This window comes from Dermochelys coriacea, chromosome 1, assembly GCF_009764565.3.
Source record: "Dermochelys coriacea isolate rDerCor1 chromosome 1, rDerCor1.pri.v4, whole genome shotgun sequence".
Classification (NCBI taxonomy): Eukaryota; Metazoa; Chordata; order Testudines; family Dermochelyidae; genus Dermochelys; species Dermochelys coriacea.
In genome coordinates this window covers 197,783,785-197,809,166 of record NC_050068.2, presented here as the reverse complement: position 1 = coordinate 197,809,166, position 25,382 = coordinate 197,783,785, and the positions used below count along the sequence as shown (strand labels likewise).

The 25,382-nt window shown below is 40.6% G+C and overlaps 1 protein-coding gene across 1 annotated transcript in view; it reads left to right on the top strand.

Moving 5' to 3' along the window:
* Positions 1 to 1,683: 1,683 nt before the first annotated feature.
* Positions 1,684 to 25,382, top strand: part of ADGRG7 (adhesion G protein-coupled receptor G7) — a 30,166-nt gene continuing 6,467 nt past the window's right edge. Inside the window, exons 1-10 of the mRNA XM_043505878.1 lie at positions 1,684 to 1,956; positions 6,364 to 6,507; positions 8,307 to 8,407; positions 9,213 to 9,331; positions 9,431 to 9,532; positions 13,109 to 13,269; positions 17,954 to 18,103; positions 20,675 to 20,787; positions 23,538 to 23,866; positions 24,987 to 25,068. Coding sequence (XP_043361813.1) covers positions 1,684 to 1,956; positions 6,364 to 6,507; positions 8,307 to 8,407; positions 9,213 to 9,331; positions 9,431 to 9,532; positions 13,109 to 13,269; positions 17,954 to 18,103; positions 20,675 to 20,787; positions 23,538 to 23,866; positions 24,987 to 25,068 — 1,574 coding nt within the window. The remainder of the gene's footprint in view (positions 1,957 to 6,363; positions 6,508 to 8,306; positions 8,408 to 9,212; positions 9,332 to 9,430; positions 9,533 to 13,108; positions 13,270 to 17,953; positions 18,104 to 20,674; positions 20,788 to 23,537; positions 23,867 to 24,986; positions 25,069 to 25,382) is intronic.

Genomic DNA, 25,382 nt, shown 5'->3' with positions numbered 1-25,382 from the left:
TGCTAATTATTTTAAAACTCATGAGTCTGCAAACTTTTATGCCTTCTTAGAGTATAGCTGTGCAGATTTATGAAGCTGCAAGGTTCTAGAACCCATTCCAATATGGAAAGTCAGTTTTCCTGTCTCCTACTAGGTTTTTGTTCTTGTTGTTGTTTTTAACTTTCTGATTTGCTCAGATGAAGCTTGGCACTTCCAAACCAAAATGTACACCACCTCCTTCCCCTAACCATCACTCTTTCTACCATGTGACTTGCTTTTTAAGAGTATTAGTGATTACTCGACAAATTGTAAAATAATTAGTCTGATAATTGTTCTGATTCAGATCAGCAGAAGCATTGACTCAGATATGACAATTTGGTGTTCATCGTAATTTATAGTTAGGTGTACACAGAGGTGGGATTTTCAAATGTGCGTAAGGGTTTTAAGCACCCAAATTTCACTGAAAGACAATGGGTGTTGGGTGGCTAACTCCATTAAGCACCTTTGAAAATCCCATTCAGGGTGACTACTTTTTAAAAAATTCCATGAATATTTGTTCATTTAAAATTTAATGTTTTACTTTGGCTCTTCATGCTCTTATGTTTATTTTCTGGGAATATTTGCAAATTTACTGATAGGAACGTTCATGGAAACTATTGTAAGTATACCAGTATATTAGAGACTATTCCTGTAAAATAACTATTGAACTTGCAAACATGAGTATTCAAACAGGAAATCTGATTGTGAGAATTATTCCAATCCAACCACAGTACAGAAACATGTATGATCTATGTGTCCAATAAAAACTAAGCATCATAGATGAAATTTTAAATTTTGAATCTTTGCAACAAACTTGTCGCAAACAAGCTAGAGACTAAAAACTTTTCCAAAAGGTTTGATTAACAGTTTTGATTAGTGAATAATTATGATTTGTTTCTGGACAATATGAAAAGGGAAATAGAGGCAACATTTGTTGACCAAATAATTTGCTGCAATTTTTTCATCCAGCTCTCATCAGACAATTTGGATTATAATTAACAACCACACCTGGAATAGTACATTCAGTTTTGGTCTCTACATTGTTCTAAAGATACTGTACTGACATATGGGAAGGATTGTGGAGAAGTCAATTAAAATGATCAAGGGGATGGATTAAGACATTAGAAAGGACTAAGACATAAAAGACCCATAAGCAATGGAATTCAGCATTGTTGCACCTTTACACATCTCTGCAGAATCAGGACCAAAATGTTTGTGGTTCAGCTAAGTGATGACTAAGCATAGCAGCATACATGTCTTTGAAGGGCTGGCATAAACATCAAGGATGGAATAGTCTCTCAAAGGAAGTGGTGGAAACTCTGTCACTTGAGATTTTAAACTACACTGGATCAAAACTAGAAAGTGAATTGTAGGAAACAGTTATGCATTGGCTCCCAGGTTCCTTCTATGATTCTATGAAAACCCCTGATAATAATTTTATTGCTAGTAAATACAGTTGAAAACTATACTTCTGTATTCACCATTAATGTGCACATGAAGAGCTTTTCAAGGAACTATGTAAGTGGGCTATCCTGTTGTGGTTAAATATATTAAAAATTATAGTTACATTTAAGTGGGAAATAGTAGTTTTCACCCTATGAACAAGTGGCATTTTGTGTCCAGGGAGTAAGACTAGTATTGTCTTTGTTACATCAGCTTGCAGCTATGAAACTTGCTGAGACCATTACTGGACTAGCAATAATGACTCTTACATCTTTGCTGTGTGGAAATCCCTATGCCCTTGAAACTACTGTAGATATATGCAAACCAGGAAAGGAGATACAAAGAGAAACCACATCTAGATATTGTGTTCAGTTCATGGGCAGCTCAGTAGCAGGTGGTAGAGAACAAACTGGAGGGGATTTAAAGAACAGAAACAGACATATCAAGAGGCTGGAGGAACGAATTTATGTTGAAAAATTAAAATCTAATACTAACGTACAGCACAGCCAAATCTGATGTAGAATTGATATTATAAATGCTTACATGTATTTGAAGGGTGTAAACACCAAGGAAGAAAATGACTTGTTCAGGCTGGTCGCATCAAGAGTAATGGGATGAATATAGGCAGAATATCAGGATAGTTACCAAATGGTAAGGTCAGATTGTACAATATTTTTCCAAAGGAAGTAGTGAAAGTCACTTAAGCCTCTGAAAGCTACTGGTTATGGCACTGAGGAACATAACGTAAGGAGCAAACACTCACTGGCCTAGGGATGGACGACATTCCCTATTAAAAAGAAAAGGAATACTTGTGGCACCTTAGAGACTAACAAATTTATTAGAGCATAAGCTTTCGTGAGCTACAGCTCACTTCATCGGATGCATCATGTAGCTCACGAAAGCTTACGCTCTAATAAATTTGTTAGTCTCTAAGGTGCCACAAGTACTCCTTTTCTTTTTGCGAATACAGACTAACACGGCTGCTACTCTGAAACCATTCCCTATTAAGACTCTTTCACATCTTACTCCTTGTTTCAGTTTAGGTTATGATTTCTTCTGTAAAAGTTCTTGTTTAAAAACAATATATTTTTAGGTTTTTTTGACTGAAATATGTTTGGTTTTCAGCTTTTCAATTTTTTGATGGAAAAGTTAAAAAAAATGTCTGTGGAAAGCTGATACTTTCTGTGAAAATTTTTTGTTTTCTCAACTCAATTTTCCATCAAACCTAAATTTTGACGGTAAATTTTTGATCAGCCCTTATATAAGTTACATTAAAAAATGATGTTAAAAATCAAAAGCACATGTAAATTAAGAAATGCCAGGATTAAAGTTGTATGTGAAAACCTAATTCAGTCCCATTGTTGTATGTGCATTATGATACAGTCTTTAATTATATGATCACATACTATTTTTCCACATGATCCCTGCATCATTCATTGCACAGGATGGACCTGCTCTGGGGATGAATCAGGGTTATACAGTGAAGGAGACTGTTGTCGATGAGTACATCTATACTTCAAAAACAAACAAACAAACATGGCAGCAAGTGTCACAGCCTTGGTCAATTGACTTGGGATTAGTCTAGGGGCTAAAAATAGCAGTGTAGACATTTGGGCTAGGGTTGCAGCCCCGACTCTCAGACTCTGCTGCCTGAGCCCGAATGTCTACAGTGCTATGTTTAGCCCAGTAGTGCGAGCTCCGCAAGCATGAGTCAGTTGACCCAAGTTCTGAGATTTGCTGCCATAGGATTTTTTTTTGCTGTGTACCCTATAGGATCTTTGCCTCAATTATTGTAGAAGTTGGAAGGTGTGTAGTGTGACAAAATTCCTCCTCTACCTTGGTGGGTCTTGCACTTATTGGTGGATTTGCTCGCCTTGGAGCTTCACGGCAGCCCTCAGTTTGGCTGTTTTTGTGAACCCAGAGTCCAGGTCAACTCTTCCTATGTCTGACTAGGAGTTGGGAGGTTTGAGGGGAACCCAGACCCACTCTCTACTCCGGGTTCCAGCCCAGGGCCCTGTGGAATGCAGCTGTCTAGAGTGCCTCCTGGAACAGCTGTGTGACAGCTACAACTCCCTGGGCTACTTCCCTATGGTGTCCTCCCAACACCTTCTTTATCCTCACCATAGGACCTTCCTCTTGGTGTCTGATAATGCTTGTACTCCTCAGTCCTCCAACAGTATGCTTTCTCACTCTCAGCTCCTAGTGCCTCTTGCTCCCAGCTCCTTTCACGTGCACTACAAACTGAAGTGAGCTCCTTTTAAACCCAAGTGCCCTGATTAGCCAGCCTTAATTGATTCTAGCAGCTTCTTAATTGGCTGCAGGTGTTCTAATCAGCCTGTCTGTCTTAATTGTCTCCAGAAGGTTCCTGATTGTTCTGGAACCTTTCCTGTTACCTTACTCAGGGAAAAGGGACCTACTTAACCTGGGGCTAATATATCTGCCTTCTATTAGTCTCCTGTAGCCATCTGGCCCGATCCTGTCACAGTAGTGAATAAGGCTGTGGATTGCAGGAACAGAAATGATGTTCTCATAGGTAAATGCTGTCTTAAAGAATTGGATTCTATCCTAGCCTCTGCCACAGAGTTCCTATGTGATGCTGGGCAAGTCACTGAAACCATACTTTTCACAGGAGATCCCGAGTTGTGCGTTCCTCTTTTTCTGGTACCCAGCTTGAGACCGTGGGGTCTGATTTGCAGAAGTGCTGAGCACCTAGAGCTGCAAATTAAAGTCAATGGGATCTGTGCTTTGAACATATAAAGAAACAGCCCTTCTTTTAGAGGTGTTGTTCTCTTTTTGCTTTATAGTGTTTTCCCCTTTTTTCTTTTCCTACTCACTACTTCCCTATCTCAACTCCAGTTTAAAACAAAACAAAAAAGCTACAATCCATTTAACTAGCAAAGATATGCCAATTCTTCATCATATTTATTTGCTCCCAGGTACTGTCACCAACTCTATCCTTGTTCTGTTTGCATCTTTAGATCGTGAGCCTATCAGGGCAGGATTTGTCTCTCTTTTTCTGAACAGTGTCAGACTGGGGCCTCAGGGAGCTACCATAATATATATTTTTATTACTACTAATAATAGTAATAACAAAAAGAAAAGGAGTACTTGTGGCACCTTAGAGATTAACAAATTTATTTGAGCATAAGCTTTCATGAGCTACAGCTCATGAAAGCTTATGCTCAAATAAATTTGTTAGTCTCTAAGGTGCCACAAGTACTCCTTTTCTTTTTGCGAATACAGACTAATATGGCTGCTACTCTGAAACCAGTAATAACAAAGGCTCTGTATTTGTGTTTTCAGTTTAAATTGTTGCCCACAATATTTTTTTTAATTTTTGAAGTTATACTGCCACCTAGTGAATTTTAAAGAAAACTCAGCATTTTTCAGTTACAAATGATGATGGAAAATTTGGGAAAGCTATATCTGCAGTGATCAGGAATTACCACTTTTTAAAGGCCCATAACCCAGACTGTTTCTCCTGTACTCTCAATACTATGTACCCTGAAAAAATCAGGTCATAGGAGTCTCAAATTGGGAATCCCAAATTGGTGGATATTTCTGACTGTAATCTTTGTGTTTCAGTACCCCATCTGTAACATGGGGATAATTTGAAAATAAACTAAGGATTTGGAAGCACTCAGATATAATAGTGATAGGTGCCATGAGAAATTAATACTATATCCAGGGCAGGGTTTAAATAGTGTGCAGTAAATAAGGCATATGGGCACATGAATCCAATTATCTAGGTCAGCATTCAGCTGTCATAACCACGAGATCATCCTCTTTTCCGCCAGTCTCCGGCCTCCTTCATTACACCCTTTCCAACTTCTGCAACAAATGAAGCAGGGGTCCTGCAGACAACAACCTCCTTTACTAAATAAGCCTGACTCATCCTGCAGAGAAGGTCCAGCCCCTGAATGAGGCAGGGGTCCTGTGCCAAAAATAGTATGTGATTAAAGACTGTATCACAATGTTATCTGTCACAAACAGTACACGGGGTGGGGGCTGGGGAAATTAAGGTTGCATGGGCAATGTTAATTCTGATATTTCCTATTTGAGTGCTTAATTTTGCAACCTTAATAATGTTCATGTTTGTATGTAACATGCACATAATGCACTCTATATCTCAGAGCTTCACTCAAGCTTTATCATTTAAAGATTTATCAGTCATACTAGAACTACTTAGAGAAGGACTAAGCTACTCTAGTATGGTGTTTCCTTTGTTCTTCTGGTGGCTTCCTAAAGTCATTTCAAATCTAGTTTTGTTTATGTAGCACACATTGTGAGTGGAAGGGGCTACAGAAGTCCATGGATTCAGAAGCTCAGGGTAGGTCTACAATGAGAAAAGACCCACAAGTTCTCAGAACCTGGGCTCCAGCCCAGCCTAAGCCCAAACACCTACTGTGTAATTTTACAGCTCCACAGCCCAAGCCCCCCCCTCCTCCCCAGCAAGCCCAAGTCAGCTGACCCAGGCCAGCCTTGGGTCTTTTATTGCAGTGTAAACATACCTTTAGTCATCTAGACAAGATCTTATTGTGTTTTTATGAGTGGGAGAAGTGACTGTGTACAGTGGGCCAAATTTTCTGCTTGCTGATGTAAGCTGGCACAGAGCTATTGAGTTAATAGGAGCTGTGTCAGTTTATAGAGCAAATAATTTGGCTGTGAACCTGCTATTCTTTTATTGCATTAGAGAATGGGTATAAAAATGGCCACTGTTTTCCCTCATATTTTCTTTGTGTGATGTACCATTTTTCTGCATCCGATGAAGTGAGCTGTAGCTCACAAAAGCTTATGCTCAAATAAATTTGTTAGTCTCTAAGGTGCCACAAGTACTCCTTTTCTTTTTGCGAATACAGACTAATACGGCTGCTACTCTAAAACCTGTCGTTTTTCTAACAGATACTCAGTCAAAATAACTCAGAGATCATTTCGTCCATTGCCAATAATACCCAGATCCTTACTTCTGTGCTGGAGAAACTGACCATCGAGAACATCTCTTGTGCTGCTAATATTGCAGAGCAGATTCTGAAAAAGAATTCTAAGGTGAGAATCACCAAGACTAAAAAAGTATTTTGTTTTATGGCTTAATAGGATATAGTAGGATGTTTGGGACACTTTTCCTAGCCCCATGGAAAATTAGTCTCTTTGGTTTCACTTAATAAAAAACAACGACAAAACCCAAGTATCTAATCTAGTTGCAATACATTGAGCTATTAAACAGTGAATCTGAGTTGAGATCTCAAGCATCTTAGTGGAGTGTCCCTATCTCAGTTTCTGGGATAACCTGGAGGATTCATCTCTATCAATCACTTTAAATTTTGTGCATTTGAAATTCAAATATTGGCATCAACTGAACCTGATGTCCTACATTAACCTTTTTTTTTTGCTTATCTACATTCGAATAATGTGAGGTGCCTATGCATCTGTTGGCTCAAAGCCTTTTTTCCCTACTAATAGCTCATTTTTATTTAAATTTTTTTATTTAACAGGTTTATTACGGTAATCCCTAAAGGCCAACCAAGAGTGGGGCCCCATTGTGCTAGGCACTTCATAAACAGAGTAGTAAATGGTCCCTGTCCTGAAGAGATTACACTCTAAATAGACAGGATAGACACAACACACAAGGTGGGGGAAAGGGTATAAGCTTTCCACTAAATGTTATAAGAATGAGGAGAACTTGTGGCACCTTAGAGACTAACACCTTTATTTGTACATAAGCTTTTGTGGGCTAAAACCCACTTCATCAGATGCATGCAGTTGAAAATACAGTAGGAAGATATATATACAGAGAACATGAAAAACGTGGGGGTTGTCATACCAACTCTAACGAGACTAATCAATTAAGGTGGGCAATTAGCAGCAGGAGAAAAAAAATTTTCTAGTGATAATCAGGATGGCCCATTTCAAACAGTTGACAAGAAGGTGTGAGTAACAGTAATGCCCCTCTGCCATGTACATTGGCCAAATCGGACAGTCTCTACGCAAAAGAATGAATGGACACAAATCAGACATCAAGAATTACAATATTCAAAAATCAGTCAGAGAATACTTCAACCTCCCTGGACACTCAGTTACAGACCTAAAAGTTGCAATTCTTCAACAAAAAAACTTCAAAAACAGACTCCAACGAGAAACTGCAGAACTGGAATTAATTTGCAAACTGGACACCATTAAATTAGGCTTGAATAATGACTGGGAGTGGATGGGTCATTACACAAACTAAAAACTATTTCCCCATGCTAATTTTTCCCCTACTGTTACTCACACCTTCTTGTCAACTGTTTGAAATGGGCCATCCTGATTATCACTACAAAAGTTTTTTTCTCCTGCTGATAATAGCCCACCTTAATTGATTAGTCTTGTTAGAGTTGATATGACAACCCCCGTTTTTTCATGTTCTCTGTATTATTATCTTCCTACTGTATTTTCCAATGCATGCATCTGATGAAGTGGGTTTTAGCCCATGAAAGCTTATGCCCAAATAAATTTGTTAGTCTTTAAGGTGCCACAAGTCCTCCTCGTTCTTTTTGCTGATACAGACTAACACAGCTACCACTCTGAAACCTGTCACTAAATATTATGTTAGTTCCACATTAGGAGTTTGTTTGTTTTGTTTGTTTGTTTTGTTTTGGGGGAATTTATTTAGGAGGGGATCAGCTAAATGGAAAGAAAAAGGAAGGGGAGGCAGACAGGGCTGGGGAGAAGAGGGTTACTTATTCTATTTCCTTTTGATTAAGGCAAGTGTTAACAAAATATTCTATCACAATTCAGTGTATTGAAAGAAGTGAGTTTGTATACCATTCCTACTGAATATTTCCCTCTTTTCTGTTTGTCAGGATGCTACTGCTACAGTGCCTGCAGTGGCTATAGTTAGCCAACTTTTGGATGCTAGAGTGAGTGAATTGAACTTTGCAAATGAGACCCTTACTAATATTACAGCAGGGTAATTACAATTTCTGTTTCTATTAAATTTGGTAAACCTAAACATGTCCATCCATTTAAGATTAAAAATGGAACATAGTGGGACAAATTAATCTCCAGGGTAACTCCACCAACTCAGAAGAGTTACCCCAGGGATGAATGAAGTTTGCCCAGTTTTCCTAATCTGGAGACAGTGAGGTCTAGAGTTGGGGACGACAAGTCAGGTTACCTGCATTCAGTTCCCAGCTTTGCCAGTGATTTGCTATGTCACCTTGGGCCAGTCAATTAACCAGTGCCTCGCTTTCCCTGTCTGTACAATGGGAATAGGAATTCTTACTCTACCTCCTGGGGTGATGTGGAGCTTAATGAATATTAATAAACACATAGAGGTTCTTGTATGAAAGGAATCATAGAAGTGTGAAGTATTATTATTACTAGTAGGATATCCAGAGAATGGAAAAGGAGAGTTACTAGCATGCTAGTAAGTTGTCTCCTTGAAGGAGCAGGTTCCTGAACATATTAACACATTTAGAAAAAAATATCCAAGTTATCTAACTAAATATTAAATTGTAGCACTATTCTAGATTTTCCTCCTTGATGCATAAAAGGCCAAATACTAGTTCCACTGAAGTCAAAGGCAAATCTCCCATTGACTTCAACAGTAATGGGATTTGGCCCATTAGAATAAGAGATTTTTGGCCAAATTCTACCCTGTCCTATGCTCTATGGAACAAATTTGAAGTCACTGAGGGAGGGCAGACAGGCTTTATATTCTGATATACTTTACAGCGGTAAAGACATTTACACCATTCCTTACTTCAATGCAGCCTCACAAAGACGCTGCAAAATTTCTCTTTGAATGGCTCTGTTGTTCAGCCCAACATTGCAGTTCGGAACATTTTATTGAAGCCAAATTCAACTACAGCTTTCTTCTCTGCACAGACAGGTAAGCTTATTTGCTTTGTGGGAATTATAAGGACAATGAGCACATTTTTACAAATTCTAACAATTCGTACAAATTCTTTGGTGACTTTTGCCTACACAGTATCAGGAAGTTTACAGTCTGAAAATATTTGCGTAGCTGAAAATTACTCTAATGATGCCAACAATGCAGAAATTCAAATACTGGTCAATGTTACAAAGAACAGTAAGTACACTCTTCTCTTCCCCAAAAACTAGTGCTGGGCAAATTCTGCACAAAAGTATTTTCATACTCCTTTGACTAAAATCTATGAAAAGATGTCGTTTTTATGTACATATATTAGGGTACATATCATAGAACAAGAAGTGTACATGCCAAAGCTAACTGTGTGACCTTATTTGTGAATCACTGCTGATTTACCTGTAGCATGACCTGAGTTGTTTTTATGTTATAACTGTAATGAATGTATGGTTACAGAGCTACAGTCTCCAAAGTGAACCACTAAATTACATATCTCCATTAGAGGTTGGACTAAAAATTTCTGCTCCAAAACTACAGACTACTACCACGTAAGCTTAAAACGAAAATTCTTTCTTAAAAAGAAAGGCCATTTTGATTGGTAGATATAGATAAGTAATTATTTTCTTCTACAGATAAGTAATTAATTTCTGACATGAGGGAGTCTCTAACTTCAGCTTGTCACTAGTCTGATTCTTTATTAAACTATAAGAAAACTTGTTAAATTTAGTGTATATATGGCAAGCAAAGAGGTCATTTTGTTTTTGGTGTACTGCATCTTTAAATATTGAGTAGCCTGCTTGTCTGCTGCAGGGACAGTCGCCACTTTATGTTTCATTAAACTGGGAGTGACCCCTATATTTAGGTTGCCTAATGTTTTCCTTTATAAAATTCCTTAAGACCCTTTTTTTAAAAACAAGTTCTAACACCTCAATTGTTTGCAGCAGGCTTCTGAAATATGGCAATGGGAAATTTGGGCTAGAGAGAAATGTCTTTTCTTATTCCTGTGAACATCTGTTCAGGCTTTGCTGAGGTTCACATGTTTGAAAACTGACGCTGCCCTTATGTTCCTCAGGGAAATGATGACAACTTGCCAAAATAATGGTGACATGAGCATTCCAAAGTGCTAGGCCTCTGCTGCTACCAAAGCATCAGCATCAGCATTGCCTCACACACACGCATACATGCACGCACAGTACAGCACTGGGAACACCTGGGCGGTGCCGGAGCAGCTGTAAGGGTGGTATGGGAGAGAGAGAGCTAGGGCAGCCCATTCTCTCCCCGGAGCATTAGAGAGGTAATAGCAGTAGAAGGCTGTTTTAGTCTGGTAGCTCCAGTGGTGTAGAAGTCTGTGCTGGGGTACAGGACAGTCTAGTTTCAAATGATGCACGATAGGGGGATTGTCACAGTTGCACATAAAACTGTGGTGTTTTATTTCAAAGTCAAGCACTCAAAAGTTAGGAAATGCCAGATAGACAATTTCCTGTGTAGCCTTAATTCTTAATTCTGTGCATATTTATTATGGTACGGACTTTAATTTCATGATTACAATTTGATTAGTTCATGATGAATTTCATAATTACAAACCATTTTTTTCCACAGGATGCCTGCCTCGTTCAGTGAACAGGAGGGATGCACAAAAGGACAATATTAAAGTTGTCTTATCAAACACAGATCTGGCGTTTCCTAATTTTCAAGTGCTTGACTTTGTAACCTAAATAATAACATTGTTTTAATCATTTTTAATGTAATTTCAGTTGCAGAATGTTACCGATTGAGCTATTGTGTTCTCCTTCACATGCAGACTTTATATTTGTTTTCTCTTTTCTTGTTGTTTTCCTTTATCTGAATAAAATCATCTAGGCTAAAAAAAAAGTACGTCTTCTGCTCTTTGTGTGGTGGAAGACTTAACAATGAACCCTGGAGAACTGGTTAAAACAGCTACTGTCTTTCCTCATTACAAGTATACAGTTTTTAAAAAATAATTCCACTCTTAGAAGTTCTTTTCACAGATGTCCATCTGTCTCTTAACTTCTGTAATGTCACATCTGTTTATTTGCTTATTCGTTGATTTGATACTAGTAAAAGGTGCTATACAAATAATTAAATACACTGGAAGACTCTAAACCAGTGTGATCTAATTGCTCTGTAGTTCTTATTATTTTCACAGTCTCGTTCACCCTAAGAGAGACAATTCTGCAGCTCTGCTCTACCTTCCCCATCAAAAGGAGATGCAGTCTGCTGACTGATATATTAGCATTTTTCTCTGTTTGCAATATTTATCTCTATTTTTGTTAATATTATGACTTTAATTTGTTGTTTAAGTTAATACATTGTAAAAAGCCTTTTTAAAGTAGTTTTTTGTATGTAATTTCCTAGATTTTCTTAAATTGAAAAGATAAATACAAATTCTACTATGTGCAACTGTAAAAAACCCCACCCTGAGCCTTCTGCACTGCAGCATAGACTGCAACACGAGTTCTGGAGATACAGGTTTAACTATTTTAGTTGGCAGAAAGAGAAGGCTGTTATCCCAGAGGGGCAGGATGGACCACTCACTTCAATCTCTCTGGTCACTCGATCACAGACCTAAGAGTGGCTATACTTCAACAAAAAAGCTTCAAAAACAGACTCCAACGAGAGACTGCTGAATTGGAATTAATTTGCAAACTGGATACAATTAACTTAGGCTTTAATAGAGACTGGGAATGGATGAGTCATTACACAAAGTAAAACTATTTCCCCATGGTATTTCTCCCTCCCACCCCACCCCCCACTGTTCCTCTGATATTCTTGTTAACTGCTGGAATTAGCCTACCTGCTTGTCACCATGAAAGGTTTTCCTCCTTTCCCCCCCCTGCTGTTGGTGATGGCTTATCTTAAGTGATCACTCTCCTTACAGTGTGTATGATAAACCCATTGTTTCATGTTCTCTGTGTGTGTGTATATAAATCTCTCCTCTGTTTTTTCCACCAAATGCATCCGATGAAGTGAGCTGTAGCTCACGAAAGCTTATGCTCTAATAAATTTGTTAGTCTCTAAGGTGCCACAAGTACTCCTTTTCTTTTTGCAAATACAGACTAACACGGCTGCTACTCTGAAACCTGGGTGAATGTGCTATATTGGGAGCAGAGGGATGGAGCTCAGCCTTGCTTAGCTCTTGGGTGAGAACCTGCTCCATGAGGTATCTCCAGAAAATGGGAATAAGCTGCTGGGGCCAGATGCTGTGCAGAGAAGATATTGGGGGCAGAACCATCTATCCCAGTTCCTGTCCCATGTAGTGCATGAGCTACTGAGGCCATGTGCTGGGTCTGAGGGAAAGAGGCCAGGATCTCTTCTCTCCCATCCCTATAGCTGCTCTGGCAGCTTTCACGTATTCCCAGCACCATGTCTGATTCTATTGCTGTGGCTTTGTCATCGTTGTGAACCTGGCAATTGGGAATGTTCATGCATATAGTTATTATTTCTTGCAGACTGCCAAAATTGCTCCAGGGCATGCAACTCTGAGAAAGGAAATGGTGATTTTTTTTTAACAGTTAATGTCTCAGCAAAAGCTGACTAGAATCTCATGGGACAGAGAATAGGTACTTCCTTAGCTCAAAGGGTTTCCCTTACAAATATTAAGGCATGCTGTGTATAACAGAGGTGTAAGAGCTTCTCAAAGAATCTTTTACAATGGAAGTGTTAGGCAAGCTAAATATAGGAGTTGCTATCATCTACTCTATAATAATCTGTTCCATTAGTATCTATGACCTACATCTCTTTTCTCTTTGCCCAATGTAGGTTCATCTGGAAATGGACGTATTGGCTTTGTCTTGTATCAAAATGACAAATTTTTCCAATCAAAAAATTACAAGACTCATTTTAATCATACTAAACAAGTTATCTCTGGCAATGTTGATAATGCAACAGTAAATTATGTTGAAATAGCCTTGAAGCCAAAGGTGAGTCCTCTTATAAATAGAACTGAGAGAAAGAGTATTCTAGAGAATGTTACATAGAAAATGTTGCTGTTGCAGCCTCAATTATTTACCATTTCAATTGCCATAGCACCTACTGCCCACAACCAGATTGGGCCCCCTTGTAGTAGGCACTATGAAAACATATAGTAAATGACCATCTCTATCCCCTCGGTGTTATAGCTGTATTCATGGAAGGTATGAAGTTTACAGTTTTTAAAAGGCTCTAGGGCTTTGTTTACCTTTATTCTTTTTTAGTCTTCAAAAGAACAACATAATTCTACCACTGTTCAGTTATTGGCATGGGAGGGATGCCACCCAGACAGAAGAAGACTTGTCTACACTTAAAAGTTCAGCTGCTTTAACTATGCAGGTATAGTTAAAATGGCAAAGCTGCGTAATGTATACTGATATAAAAGTGCTTATACTGGCATAGCTTTTTCCAATTAGGTAAAGTGAAATAAACTATACTTGTATAAAGTGCCTTACACTGGTGGTGTTGGTAGTCCATCAGTAACAATGATGATGATATCATGAATCTCATCGGTGGCTACGCATATAACTCTGAAGTCCGAACGCTGATGCAGAGAATCAGCCTCACTGAGGGTATGGGAAGTCCGTATCAATGATGTTTGATGATGCAGCTCTATGGCGCCTTTCACATGCAGCCTGGAGACAGTTGTATCAATACTGCTTGAAATTGTTGCAGGCTGATCTTGTCAGAGACCGCCAGTGAGTCCTGTTCTGAGTCATTTGCTCAAGTTCTTTGGGGCTAATGCCAGCCCTCTGGAGACTGCTCTTCAGACTGTCTTTGAAGCACTTGTACAGATGACCTTTCTTTCTTTTCCCCTGCCTCAGCTCCTCACACAAGATCTGTTTTTGGGGAGTGGGTCTTCCATTCCAATGAGATGTCCAGTCCACCTAAGTTGCACTCTCAACAACTTTTCCTCATTGCTGGTTATGTTTGCTCTCTCAAGGACCTTAATGTTGGTCATTCTGTTGTGCCAGCAAATGCTCATTATTGAGTGGAGGGAGCGCATGTGAAATTGCTCAAGCTGTTTAATATGCCATCTATAAAGAGTCCATGTCTCAGAACTGTACAGGAGAGATGTTAGGACCACTACACTATAGATCTTCAGTTTGGTGGAGAGGTGGATGTTGTGTTGATTGAAGACTTTTGTTCGAAGTCGTCCAAGGGCCTGGCTAGCTTTACTATTCTAAAGGCAATTTCCTTGTTAAGAGAACCATCGCTGAAGATGGTACTACCCAGATACTTGAACTGATCCACATTTTTCAACTTTGTGCCTTGGATGGAGATGGCTGGCACTGGGGCATTGGAATGAAGTGCAGGTTGGAACAAAACCTCTGTCTTACCGAGACTAATGGTGAGGACAAAGAGCTGGGATGCTTCAGAAAATCTGTCAGCGATTACCTGAAGGCCATTATGTCTGTGGGCCATCAGGGCACAGTCATCTGCAAAGAGTGCTTCAATGAGAAGTCTCTCCGATGTCTTGGTTTTAGTGTTTAATGTTCAAAGATCAAAGAGGGAGCCATTGAGTCGGTAGCAGATGTATATCCCCTGAGCCAAGTCCCTTGTGGCATGGCTGAGGGTGCAAGTACAGTACAAGGTGAACGCAGCCTTGCTTTACTCCATTCGAGATTTTGAATGCGTCAGAAGAGTCACCATTGGAGAGCACTTGTCCTGTCATGTGATCATGGAACTGGTCCTTCTTGGGCAGCCCAGTTTATGTAAAATAGCCCATAGACCCTCTCTGTTGACCATATCAAAGGCTTTAGTCAAGTCAATGAAGACTGAATAAAGGTCCGTGTTCTGCTCTGAACATTTTTCCTGGACCTGCCTTACAACAAAAATAAGTCCAGAGAGCTATGACCTGATCTAAAACCACACTGTGCTTCTGACAAATTCTCCTCAGATATATTTGCAAAGAGTCTCTTCAGTAGAATGCGAGCAAGTATTTTCCTTGCTGTACAGAAGAGAGTAATGCCTTTGTAGTTTCCACAGTCAGTTTTGCTGCCTTTGTTTTTGAACAGTGATACAATGGTAGCATCCTTGAAGTCTTGTGGTATTTCTTCTTCCTCCTAGATACTGCTCAAGATGTTGTGGGCCTGTCGATAGCCTTTGGGCCTGCTGCTTTGTACAGTTCTGTTGAGATTCCATCTTTTTCGGATGCCTTGCCAGAGTTCAGTTGTTTGTTGGCTTTTGTGACTTATTCAACTGATAGAGAGAGGTCTAGGTCCTCTTAGATATGTTTCTCAGGTAGTTAATCAAGGGCACGTTGATCAGCTGTGTATACTAGCATAACTGCATCTACACTCAGCTTTTACTGGCATGACTATGATAGCAAAAAAAATCACATCCCTAACTGACATAGTTCTGCTGGTAAAACTTCTTAAGTACAGACCAGAGCCTAAATCAGAAATTTGAGAGGGACAAAAATAGTCATTTCTCTACAGGAAATATAATATAATAAATTCTGGGAACACGAAAAGGATAACATACCAAATACAGCCCAATATGCCTATTCATTTTTGGGTGTTACCTGAATTCTACTTGCTTTTTTTTTTTTAACCCTATCCCTTAAACTCTACCATCTTCAGAGATAACTCCAGATGCCTCTTGAAATAGCTGCAAGTTTTGCCTCAATTGTCTTCTCCCCAAACTTGTTCCATACGTTTATTACCTTTTGCATGCAGTGATCTGTGTGAATTTCCTATTTGATCGTGATTTCTGAATTTTTAGATTGCATTGTCACACTGTCTGGAGTGGCTAAGGACCATAACTGCCTACCTCAGGGCAGACTGCCAAAAGCAGGGCAGATACCCGAAATTGGTGGTGTGTTCTGTAACTAGACTTCATCAACCCAGTACTAAATGTGAACTCCAAAAGTACTACAATAGTCTTCTAGTGGAGTTACAAAAAGTCCCTACAGACACTCCAGTCTATCTTGCCACCCAGGCAAGTTGGACTGTGTGATAAATGGTCACTTACACTGAAAATCACAAAACACCAGGTTACACTCAGTCCCCAGAGACCAGTCTCTCACCCAGGTCGATTTGCATCCTAGATCTCATACCAAAGACAAGACTTGTAGCCAATTCTATAGTAAACTAACTAAAGTCTTATTAGCTAGGAAAAACAAATGAGAGTTATTGAGAAATTAAAGCAGGTAAAATATAGGTACCGGTGAGTCACAGTCTATAATTCCAAATACTAGCAGAGATGTAGTACTCTGCCAGTTTCCCAAAAGTCTCTCAGGGCTACCCAGAGTAACTCTGGGGATCTCCGTCTTCTTGTTCAGTTATTCTGCCCTGATAGAATCCAAATAGTCCAGAGATGAAGAATTCTTCCTTCTGTCCATACTTATATCTTCCTCTCACAGAAAACAAGCTGACAGGGTCCCTACCCACATGGGCTCTTTCTTTGACTGGCAGAAAGAGAGGAATGCATTTAGAGTCTTTGATCTCTGATCATCATACACAATGACCACTTGCCTACAAATGCACAGGAATTAGTGCTTTCCAGTTAAAGTTCTTTATTTGCATTACACAAGACTTCTTCAATGTAAATGTTTGGTATTACATTATAATAGAATACAAAACAGTGAAAAAATGCATGCAGCATCCCATTAGTTTTCATGAAGTTTAAACACCAAATGCATTCTTATAGATTTAACAATCACTTTGATTTACACTAAAACAAAAGTGAATTGGCCTGGCATCCAGCTATGCATTTTAATTGTTCAGTAAGGCCTGGGATGTTGGCATGAGCTGGCACCTCATCTGCCAATGTCACATGCATTTTTTTCTGAAAGGTAACATTTGGCCTCTTCCTACAAGCCTTTCTTATCATGTGGCTAAGATTTGGAGGATCAAACTCATTAATGTGATGGATCAAGATTCACTATGATAGATCATAAACTGGGTGGATTGGAAAATAAGTATCACTCATATTGATTACAGTGAAATATCTTTAGTTTCGGTTTGGTTTTTACAATACAGCTGCATAATACTTTCTTTCATGTGAGCATTTCAAAGTCCTTTGTATATATCTGAAGTCCATCTATCATACACAAATAATGCAAAGGTCTGTTTTAATTGCAAATTTCTACAGATGTTATGAAAATGCAAAATTGCATGCTTTATTTATTAAAGGTATTAAACAGCCATATTTGGCAGATAGGAGTAGGATTGCCAGTGAAATGCATAAGTTTCTACCTCTTGGTTGTAGTGCAAACCCAATTCACTTTGGCAGCATTTGAGTGTTACTATTATCTGATGATTGCTGTTTGGCATATGTGAAATTCTGTCCGATTCTGTCCAGTTCTCACTGGACATGTGTTTCTATCATAATTACCAAAACAATTTCAGCAAATTGGCAGCTTGTTGGCAGTCTCAACAATGATGTAAATGGAGACTGAACTATCCTCTTACCCCTCAAATGGAAAGTTGAGGTGTATTGTCAGTTCATGAGGCCTAATTGTCTTCAACGTAAGATCTCCCACAAAGTTGACTGGAAACTCTGCAAGTGTCTCAGTATATGTGTCAGCTCTCCCTTCAGAAAGAACAGTCTTTACCAAACACAGTTTCATTGGTGTATCTTTGCAAAGTGTTTGTTGCCAGTTTTTCTTCTTGTATTCCCGATCCACAGTACAATAAGATGGAAATTCTACTGCATGATTATGCATGTGTCTTTTGGGATTACGATGCAAATGACTGGAACACAACAGGCTGCACAAAAAAAGGAGAAAAGAAATTGAGATGCAGCTGTAATCACACTACTAATTTTGCTGTATTAATGGTAAGACTTTTTTAACAGCAAATCATTTGTCTTTTCTTCTCTGTTGTTGGTGGCTTTTATAATAGCAGAATGTAAGTATAAGGTCTGTTCCAAACATACAGGACGATGCAGTCCCTGCCCCCAAAGAATTATCTAAGAGGAGCAACAGAAGAGCGGGGGAGGGAGAAAGAAAACCATACAATCAAGATTTTTAAAAGATCAGCTATCCCCAACTTCCCCTTTATGCAGACATTCCTAGTTGACCAATTTCTTATAGATATCATGGGAGAAGTGATGCTTGAGGGAGCGTAGGGATTGACATATCAGACTAGTGTTTCATCTAGTCCAGTATCTTGTTCTTGACAGTGGCCAATACCAGATGAAAGGGAGGTGCAAGAAAATTTTTAGTTGACAATTGCAGAATAACCTGCCATAAGGGAAATTTCTTCCTAACCACTTTTAGTTAGAGGCTGGATTATGTCCTGAGGCACAAAGTTTTATATCCCTTCTAAAAAAAATAAAATAAAATAAAAATCTGACCTTATATAACTGAATTTTCTCATTATCCACATAAACGTCTAACCCTTTGGAGAAGGCTACTAAGCTCTTAGTCTCGGTTATATCTAGTATCAATGAGTTCAATAGATTGATTTTTTTGTGGTAAAAATATCTATTTTATTCATTTTAAATTTGTTGCCTCTTAGTTTCATTGAGTGTCCCTTTGTTTTAATAACCAGAGAGTCATTAGGAATTGAGCTATAGCTCACGAAAGCTTATGCTCTAATAAATTTGTTAGTCTCTAAGGTGCCACAAATACTCCTTTTCTTTTTCCGAATACAAACTAACACGGCTGCTACTCTGAAACCTGTCATTAGGAATTAATGGCTTCTCTGTGTCATTCATTATTGTGTATATCTCTGTCATATCATCTCTAAACAAAACAGTTCCAGGGTGAAATCCTGGCCTCATGGAAGTCAATAATGGGAGTTTTGCAATCAACTTTCAATAGGTCCAGGATTTTACCCCTAATCTTTTTAATCTTTCTTCATAGGCAAGTCTTTCAATGTTTCTAATAATTTTCTTCACCCATCTCTCAATTGCCTTTATGTACTATATCCTTTCCAAGATAAGGTGACCAGAAATTAAAACAGTTTTGCACCTAAGGGTGTAACTTTGAATTATGTAATGGCATTATAATATTTTCAATGTTATCTGTACCTAGGCCCGCCAATGGGGCCCGGGGAGCAAAGGGGGCAATTGCCCAGGGTTCTGGGCGATTTAAAAGGACCAGAGGGCCTCAGCTGCCACCAGCTGTGCAGCAGGGCTAAGGCAGGCTTCCTGTCTGCCCTTGCTCCATGCCATGGCTGCTCCCGGAAGTGGCCAGCACGTCCCTGGGGCCCCTGGGGAGGGCTCTCCATGTGCTGCTCCTGCCCCGAGCACCAACTCTGCAGTTCCCATTGCTGCAGGGGCAGTGTCTGTAGGCAGTGGCGTGTGGAGACCACCTTGGCCCCCCACCTAGGAGCTGCTGCCAGAGGGATGAGCTGGTAACTTTTGGGAGCTGCCCGAGGTAAGCACCGACCCCCTGACCCTCTCCTGCACCCCAACCCTCTGCCCCAGCCTTGAGCACACACCATGCACCCCTCCTGCACCCAAACTCCCTCCCAGAGCCTGACCCCTCACCCCCTCCCACACCCAAACTCCTTCCCAGAGCCTGGACCCCACACCCTCTCCTGCACCCCAGCCTCCTGCCCCAGCCTGGTGAAAGTGAGTGGGGGTGTGGGACAGCAAGCGACGGAGGGAGGGGGGATGGAGTTAGCAGGGGGCAGGGCCTCATAGAAGGGACAGGACAGGGGCGTGGTCTCAGGGAAGAGGCGGGACAAGGGGTGGGGCAAAGGTGTTTGGGTTTGGGCAATTAGACTGTTGGCAACCCTACTGGGTGGGCATGTGGAAGCCCGGGCTGTGCCAGAAGAGTGCGCCCAGCATTGCAGCCGGCAGCTTGCTGGGCACCAGTCAGCACGGGCACAGCACCACCCAAATGTCAGGCGGACCGTGTCCGCGCGGGCACAGCATGTGTGTGAGTGGGGGTCCATTGACTGTTCTGTCCTGGGGCCCGGAATTGCTGTCGGCGGGCCTGTCTGCACCAGACATTATATATGCTAACATTTTGTTTGCTGCTTTTACTGTAACTATACAGAGGACAGGTTCTGATTTGCTATCCATAATATTGCCCAGATTTTTTTCCCTACATGTCACAATTAATTTAGAATCCAGAATTGTATATGACTAGGTCAAATTATTTCTTCCAAGGTATATTACATTTCTTAACAATTAATTTCATCTGCCATTGCCTTATACATTCACTTAGCTTTGTTAGGTCGCTCTGAAGTTCCTGAAAAATGTCTCTGGTTTTGACTAATTTTGTGTGACCTGAAAATTTTGGCAGTGACTAGTAATAGCCATAACATTAAAAAAACACGATTATTCCCATGTCAATCATCCACATAAATTTTAGAGAGAAAACTATCTCCCCCACAACATGCACACCCAACTAGCTGAATATCTTATTTATAATTAATAAAAATTATTTTCTAGAGCTTCAGGATCAATTACAAATATGCAAAACCTCTAGAGATTGTCTCAAACATTGGTAGTGGATTCTCCATTGCTGGTCTGGTTATTACCATTCTGTTTCAAATTCTCACCAGGTAAGAGAAAAGACATAAACTAGACATTATCTGCAAAAATATTTTTATGCTAATTTAACATTATGCTGCTCTGAATATAGTCTGAAAAAAGTGAGTGAAGTCACTTTATAATATAGATAGATACTCTTAATATCTTACTATTGCATAGTATCAACAATATGTTAAAATATGTTGTAAGCTTAAGGAGCAGTATTGTCTAGCAGTTAGAGCAAAGGACTAGAAGTCAGGAGACTTGGGCTGTCCTCTGTGCCACTCTCTTGCTGTGTTACCTTGAGCAAATCATGTAACCTTTCTCTGCTGTGGTTTCCTTATTTTAATATATGAGGATAACAATGCAGTAAAATTAATGACTAAAAGTCATTAGGACAACTTATATTTGAAAATACTTTAGATTCAAAGAGAAGTGGCACCACAGAGTTCTGAAGAGTATCTCACAGCCCAATTTGTGAGGTACTGAGCCCTTCCTATGAGATACTGAGTACTACCAACCTGCTCTGACTCACAAAATTTTACCCTAAGGTCCCAATCCTTCAAAGGGATCCACAAAAGCAGGCTGTGTCAGTATGAGTCCATTTGGAGTCTGTATAGTTTGGGCTAATTTTACTTAATTATTTTTAAGACAATCAAAAGTAACAAATGACATTTCATTGTTTAGACAATAGTATGATAGATACAGAGACTGATGCAGGATAAAAGAAAAGGAGTACTTGTGGCACCTTAGAGACTAACAAATTTATTAGAGCATAAGCTTTCGTGAGCTACAGCTCACTTCATCGGATAGCTCACGAAAGCTTATGCTCTAATAAATTTGTTAGTCTCTAAGGTGCCACAAGTACTCCTTTTCTTTTTGCGAATACAGACTAACACGGCTGCTACTCTGAAACCTGTGATGCAGGATAGAAATTTATTTTAGAAAAGATGGTTCTACCGCAGAGGTGGGCAAACCTTGGCCCTCGGGACGCTCCTGACCGGCCTCTGAACTCCTGGCCCGGGAGGCTAGCCCCTGGCCCCTCCCCTGCTGTCCCCCCTCCCCCACAGCCTCACCTCACCACCGCCGGCGCAATCCTCAGGGTGGTGAGCTCCTGCGGCAGCGCAGCTGCAGAGCCCGGCAAGACCCAGTGCTCTGTGCTGCGCAGTGGCGTGGCTGGCTCCAGCCACCAGTGCTCCAGACAGCACGGTAAGGGGTCAGGGAGCGGGGAAGTTGGATAGAGGACAGTGGAGTTCTGGGGGGGAGGAGGAGGCATGGACAGGGGTTGGGGAGATCAGAGGGCAGGGAACAGGGGGGTTGAATGGGGGTAGGGGTTCCTGGGGGGAAGTCAGGAAGGAGTGGGGGTTGGATGGGGCAGCGGGGGGCAGTCAGGGGACAGGGGGCAGGAGTCCTGGGGGGGCAGTCAGGAAGGAGAGGAGGGGTTGGATGGGTGGCAGGGGGCAGTCAGGGGACAGGGAGAAGGGGTGGTTGGATGTGGCAGGGGTCCCAGTGGGGGCAGTCAGGAAGGAGAGGGGGGATTGGATGGGGTTCTGGGGGCGGTCAGGGAGAAGGGGTGGTTGGATGGGGCAGGGATCCCGGGGGGGGCAATCAGGAATGAGGGGAGGGGTTGGATGGGGTGGCGGGGGGCAGTCAGGGGTGGGGGTTCAGGGGGTGGTCAGGGGACAGGGAGTGGGGGGTGGTGGATGGGGGGGGCATCAGGAGGCAAGAAGTGGGGCAGGGGCCGGGCCACACCTGGCTGTTTGGGGAGGCACAGCCTCCCCTAACCAGCCCTCCATACAATTTCTGAAACCCAACGCGGCCCTCAGGCCAAAAGGTTTGCCTGTTCTATGGGATTAAAAAGACTGAGAGAGAATGCTCGAAGCTGCTGGTTTTAAGGTATCACTGCATTCAGGAGATAATATTTTCAAACCTTTAGTCTTAACACTCCAGTCCATATGGGCCAAATTCTGAAGTCCTTACTCAATGCAAAACTCTCATTGACTTCCCTAGAACTTTTGCCCGATTAAAGACTAAGTAAAGACCTCGGGTATTGTCCGAGTGTGTTTTGATACATGGTAGAATGATGTATTTTGCCCTAAATGTGCAGTGGCTTTATAAAGCTCCCGAGACATCAATGTATTAGTTAATATTATGTGATCCTTTCTCAGGCAATAGCCAAACTCCAACTCACATAATTGCAGCTATCCTGGTTAATGACAAAGTCTGTTTCTAGGAGTTGTTCTGATCTTGCTTACACTAGTGTAGTTCAGGAGTAATTCCACCAAAGTCAATGGAGTTATACCAATTCCAGGAAGGAGAGAGTTTTTCATGTGCATTTATAAAATATGTTGATGTGCCCAGCTTGTTGGGCCTCTAAGAGTGTTTAGAAATATTTCTGTTACACTGTTTTCTCCCTCTTACACTGAGACTAACCAGCCTGAAAAGCAGCAGAAAAGTATGGAAATGTGTCCCAAATATTGTACTAAGGGCCCAGTCCTACAAGGTGTTGAGTGCCCTCACAGACACCCTCACTGATGTCAAGGTGAATTTGATAGATAGGTGTGAAAATAAAAGTAATGTAGAACTCTTTGCCAAATGTTTATTGCTGGTTTTTGGCTTTGTAAATTTCAGTTAATACAAAGTTTGTATTAAAAAAAGGTTGCACACCCCCAGCTGACTTCTAACATGTTAAGAGATTCAGGAAAGGGGGAAATGTATCATAATTTCTTTTCTTGCTTTGCTACTTTTTTCTCAAATATGTATGGTGCTTACTAACCAATAGGAAAACACGAAAATTCTCAGTTACCTGGATGTTGGTGAGTCTCTGCACATCAATGCTGATTTTCAACATCATCTTCATCTTTGGAATTGACAACCCAAATGCCAATAATACCAGAAATTCTTCCAAAACAAACACCGTAATGGCCTCGGACTGTGAAGATCCTCCTGAAAATCCCTTGTGTACTGCTGTAGCTGTCTTGCTGCACTATTTCTTGTTGGCAACATTTATGTGGACAGCGCTCAATTCTGCACATTTGTACTTACTGCTGCTTAAAACCCTGAGGCCCATTCCTGGACACTTCACTTTAATCATGTCAATAATTGGATGGGGTAAGAATTAGAGTCTCATATGCAGAGGGCTTTCAAAATGTAAGTAGTGCATTCAGTGTAAGCTTTAAACATATTAATCCAATAGACAGAAAATGAAATACAGTCAGTTTCTTTGGATCAGCTATGTGGTTTAACAGGTAGCCTCCAGCTACTTCTTATGTCCTTTTATTGATTCACCTGGAGTTTACCAGCTGCTTTATCAATCTGCTTTCACTGCATTAATATGGAGCTCAGTAGAATTATCGGATATACATGCCATGTTCATTGTCACAGCAACTCCCGTCTGCTGCATGCAGCAAGAATTTTGGCAATAGTTAAGGGCTTCAAGAATATTTTATCACCTGAAACAAAATTGTTTCTGATAAGTGATTGCATACTTGGAGTCAAATTCTGCCCTAGGAAGAGCATGTGAGATTCCCATTGATTTCAATAGGAGCCATTCAGCCATCCAAAAAAAAATTGGCTTGTATTATTATTATGTACTACTTTGTAATAAACATTTATCACATCTTCAGAGCATAGCAATAAGCAGCAATGATGCAAGGTTAAGGGGAACTACTGGGAGAACTGAGGGAGACGGGGGTACCCATTGAATAAGACAGGAGTCTCTGGGATTCAGATTCATTTGGTACAGTATTCTAATAAAGTGTGCATGAATATCGTAGTTGTCTTTGCCTCACTAAGTATGCAGCTGATGTGGGATACAGCTTTCTCGTGGAATCTACTAAATAGTTCTAGATTGTGAAAAGGGGCTAGGATTGCACAGTTGCTGTAAGAGAGCCAACGACAGCACAGCAGAGGAGTTTGCTGTGCTCCCAGGATGTGGTGAGCCTCTAGAAGGCATGCTCAGGAACTGATGCTCCATAGGTAAACTCAGTAAGGTTTGGCCCTGAGCTTCCCATAGATAACTGCCTTACTCAATCCCAAATCCTGCCTTTTCCTCAAGGACACTATCACCACTTAACTGAGTGCAGGACAGATAGAAAATGGCCCTTAACAAGCCTTGAGGGTTTTAGTAGGCAAGTTTCCCCCTTATTTTGGTATTTCTGCAGAAGGGGGTGATCTAGACCTAGGTAATTAAACAATACACTACTGATCTCTCTCTCTCTTTGTCAATTAGGAGTGCCTGCTGTAGTGGTTGCTATAACACTTGGAGCTACCTATAGAAAGGGCAAGCCATTAAACTACCGACAGGAAGAGTTGTAAGTAGATGAATGATTACACCACTTGTTTTATTGTATCTTTAATGCACAGCAGTATTAAGGATACCCTGGATTTACCATGGTAGTAATTGTAACTAATTAACGAATACAGTCCTGAACGTCTTAGTTCTTACCCAAGCAAAACTTCTGTTAAACTCAGCTGGAGTTTTGCCTAAGTAAGGACTTCAGGCTTTGGTCCTTTGTTAACAAATGCTGATTAAGGCACTGGCCAAAATTTGCCTTGAATGTTCATGCACAATTCCTCATTGACTTCAGTGGCAACTGTGTATGGTCTCAGCCCCCTTGAAATTCAG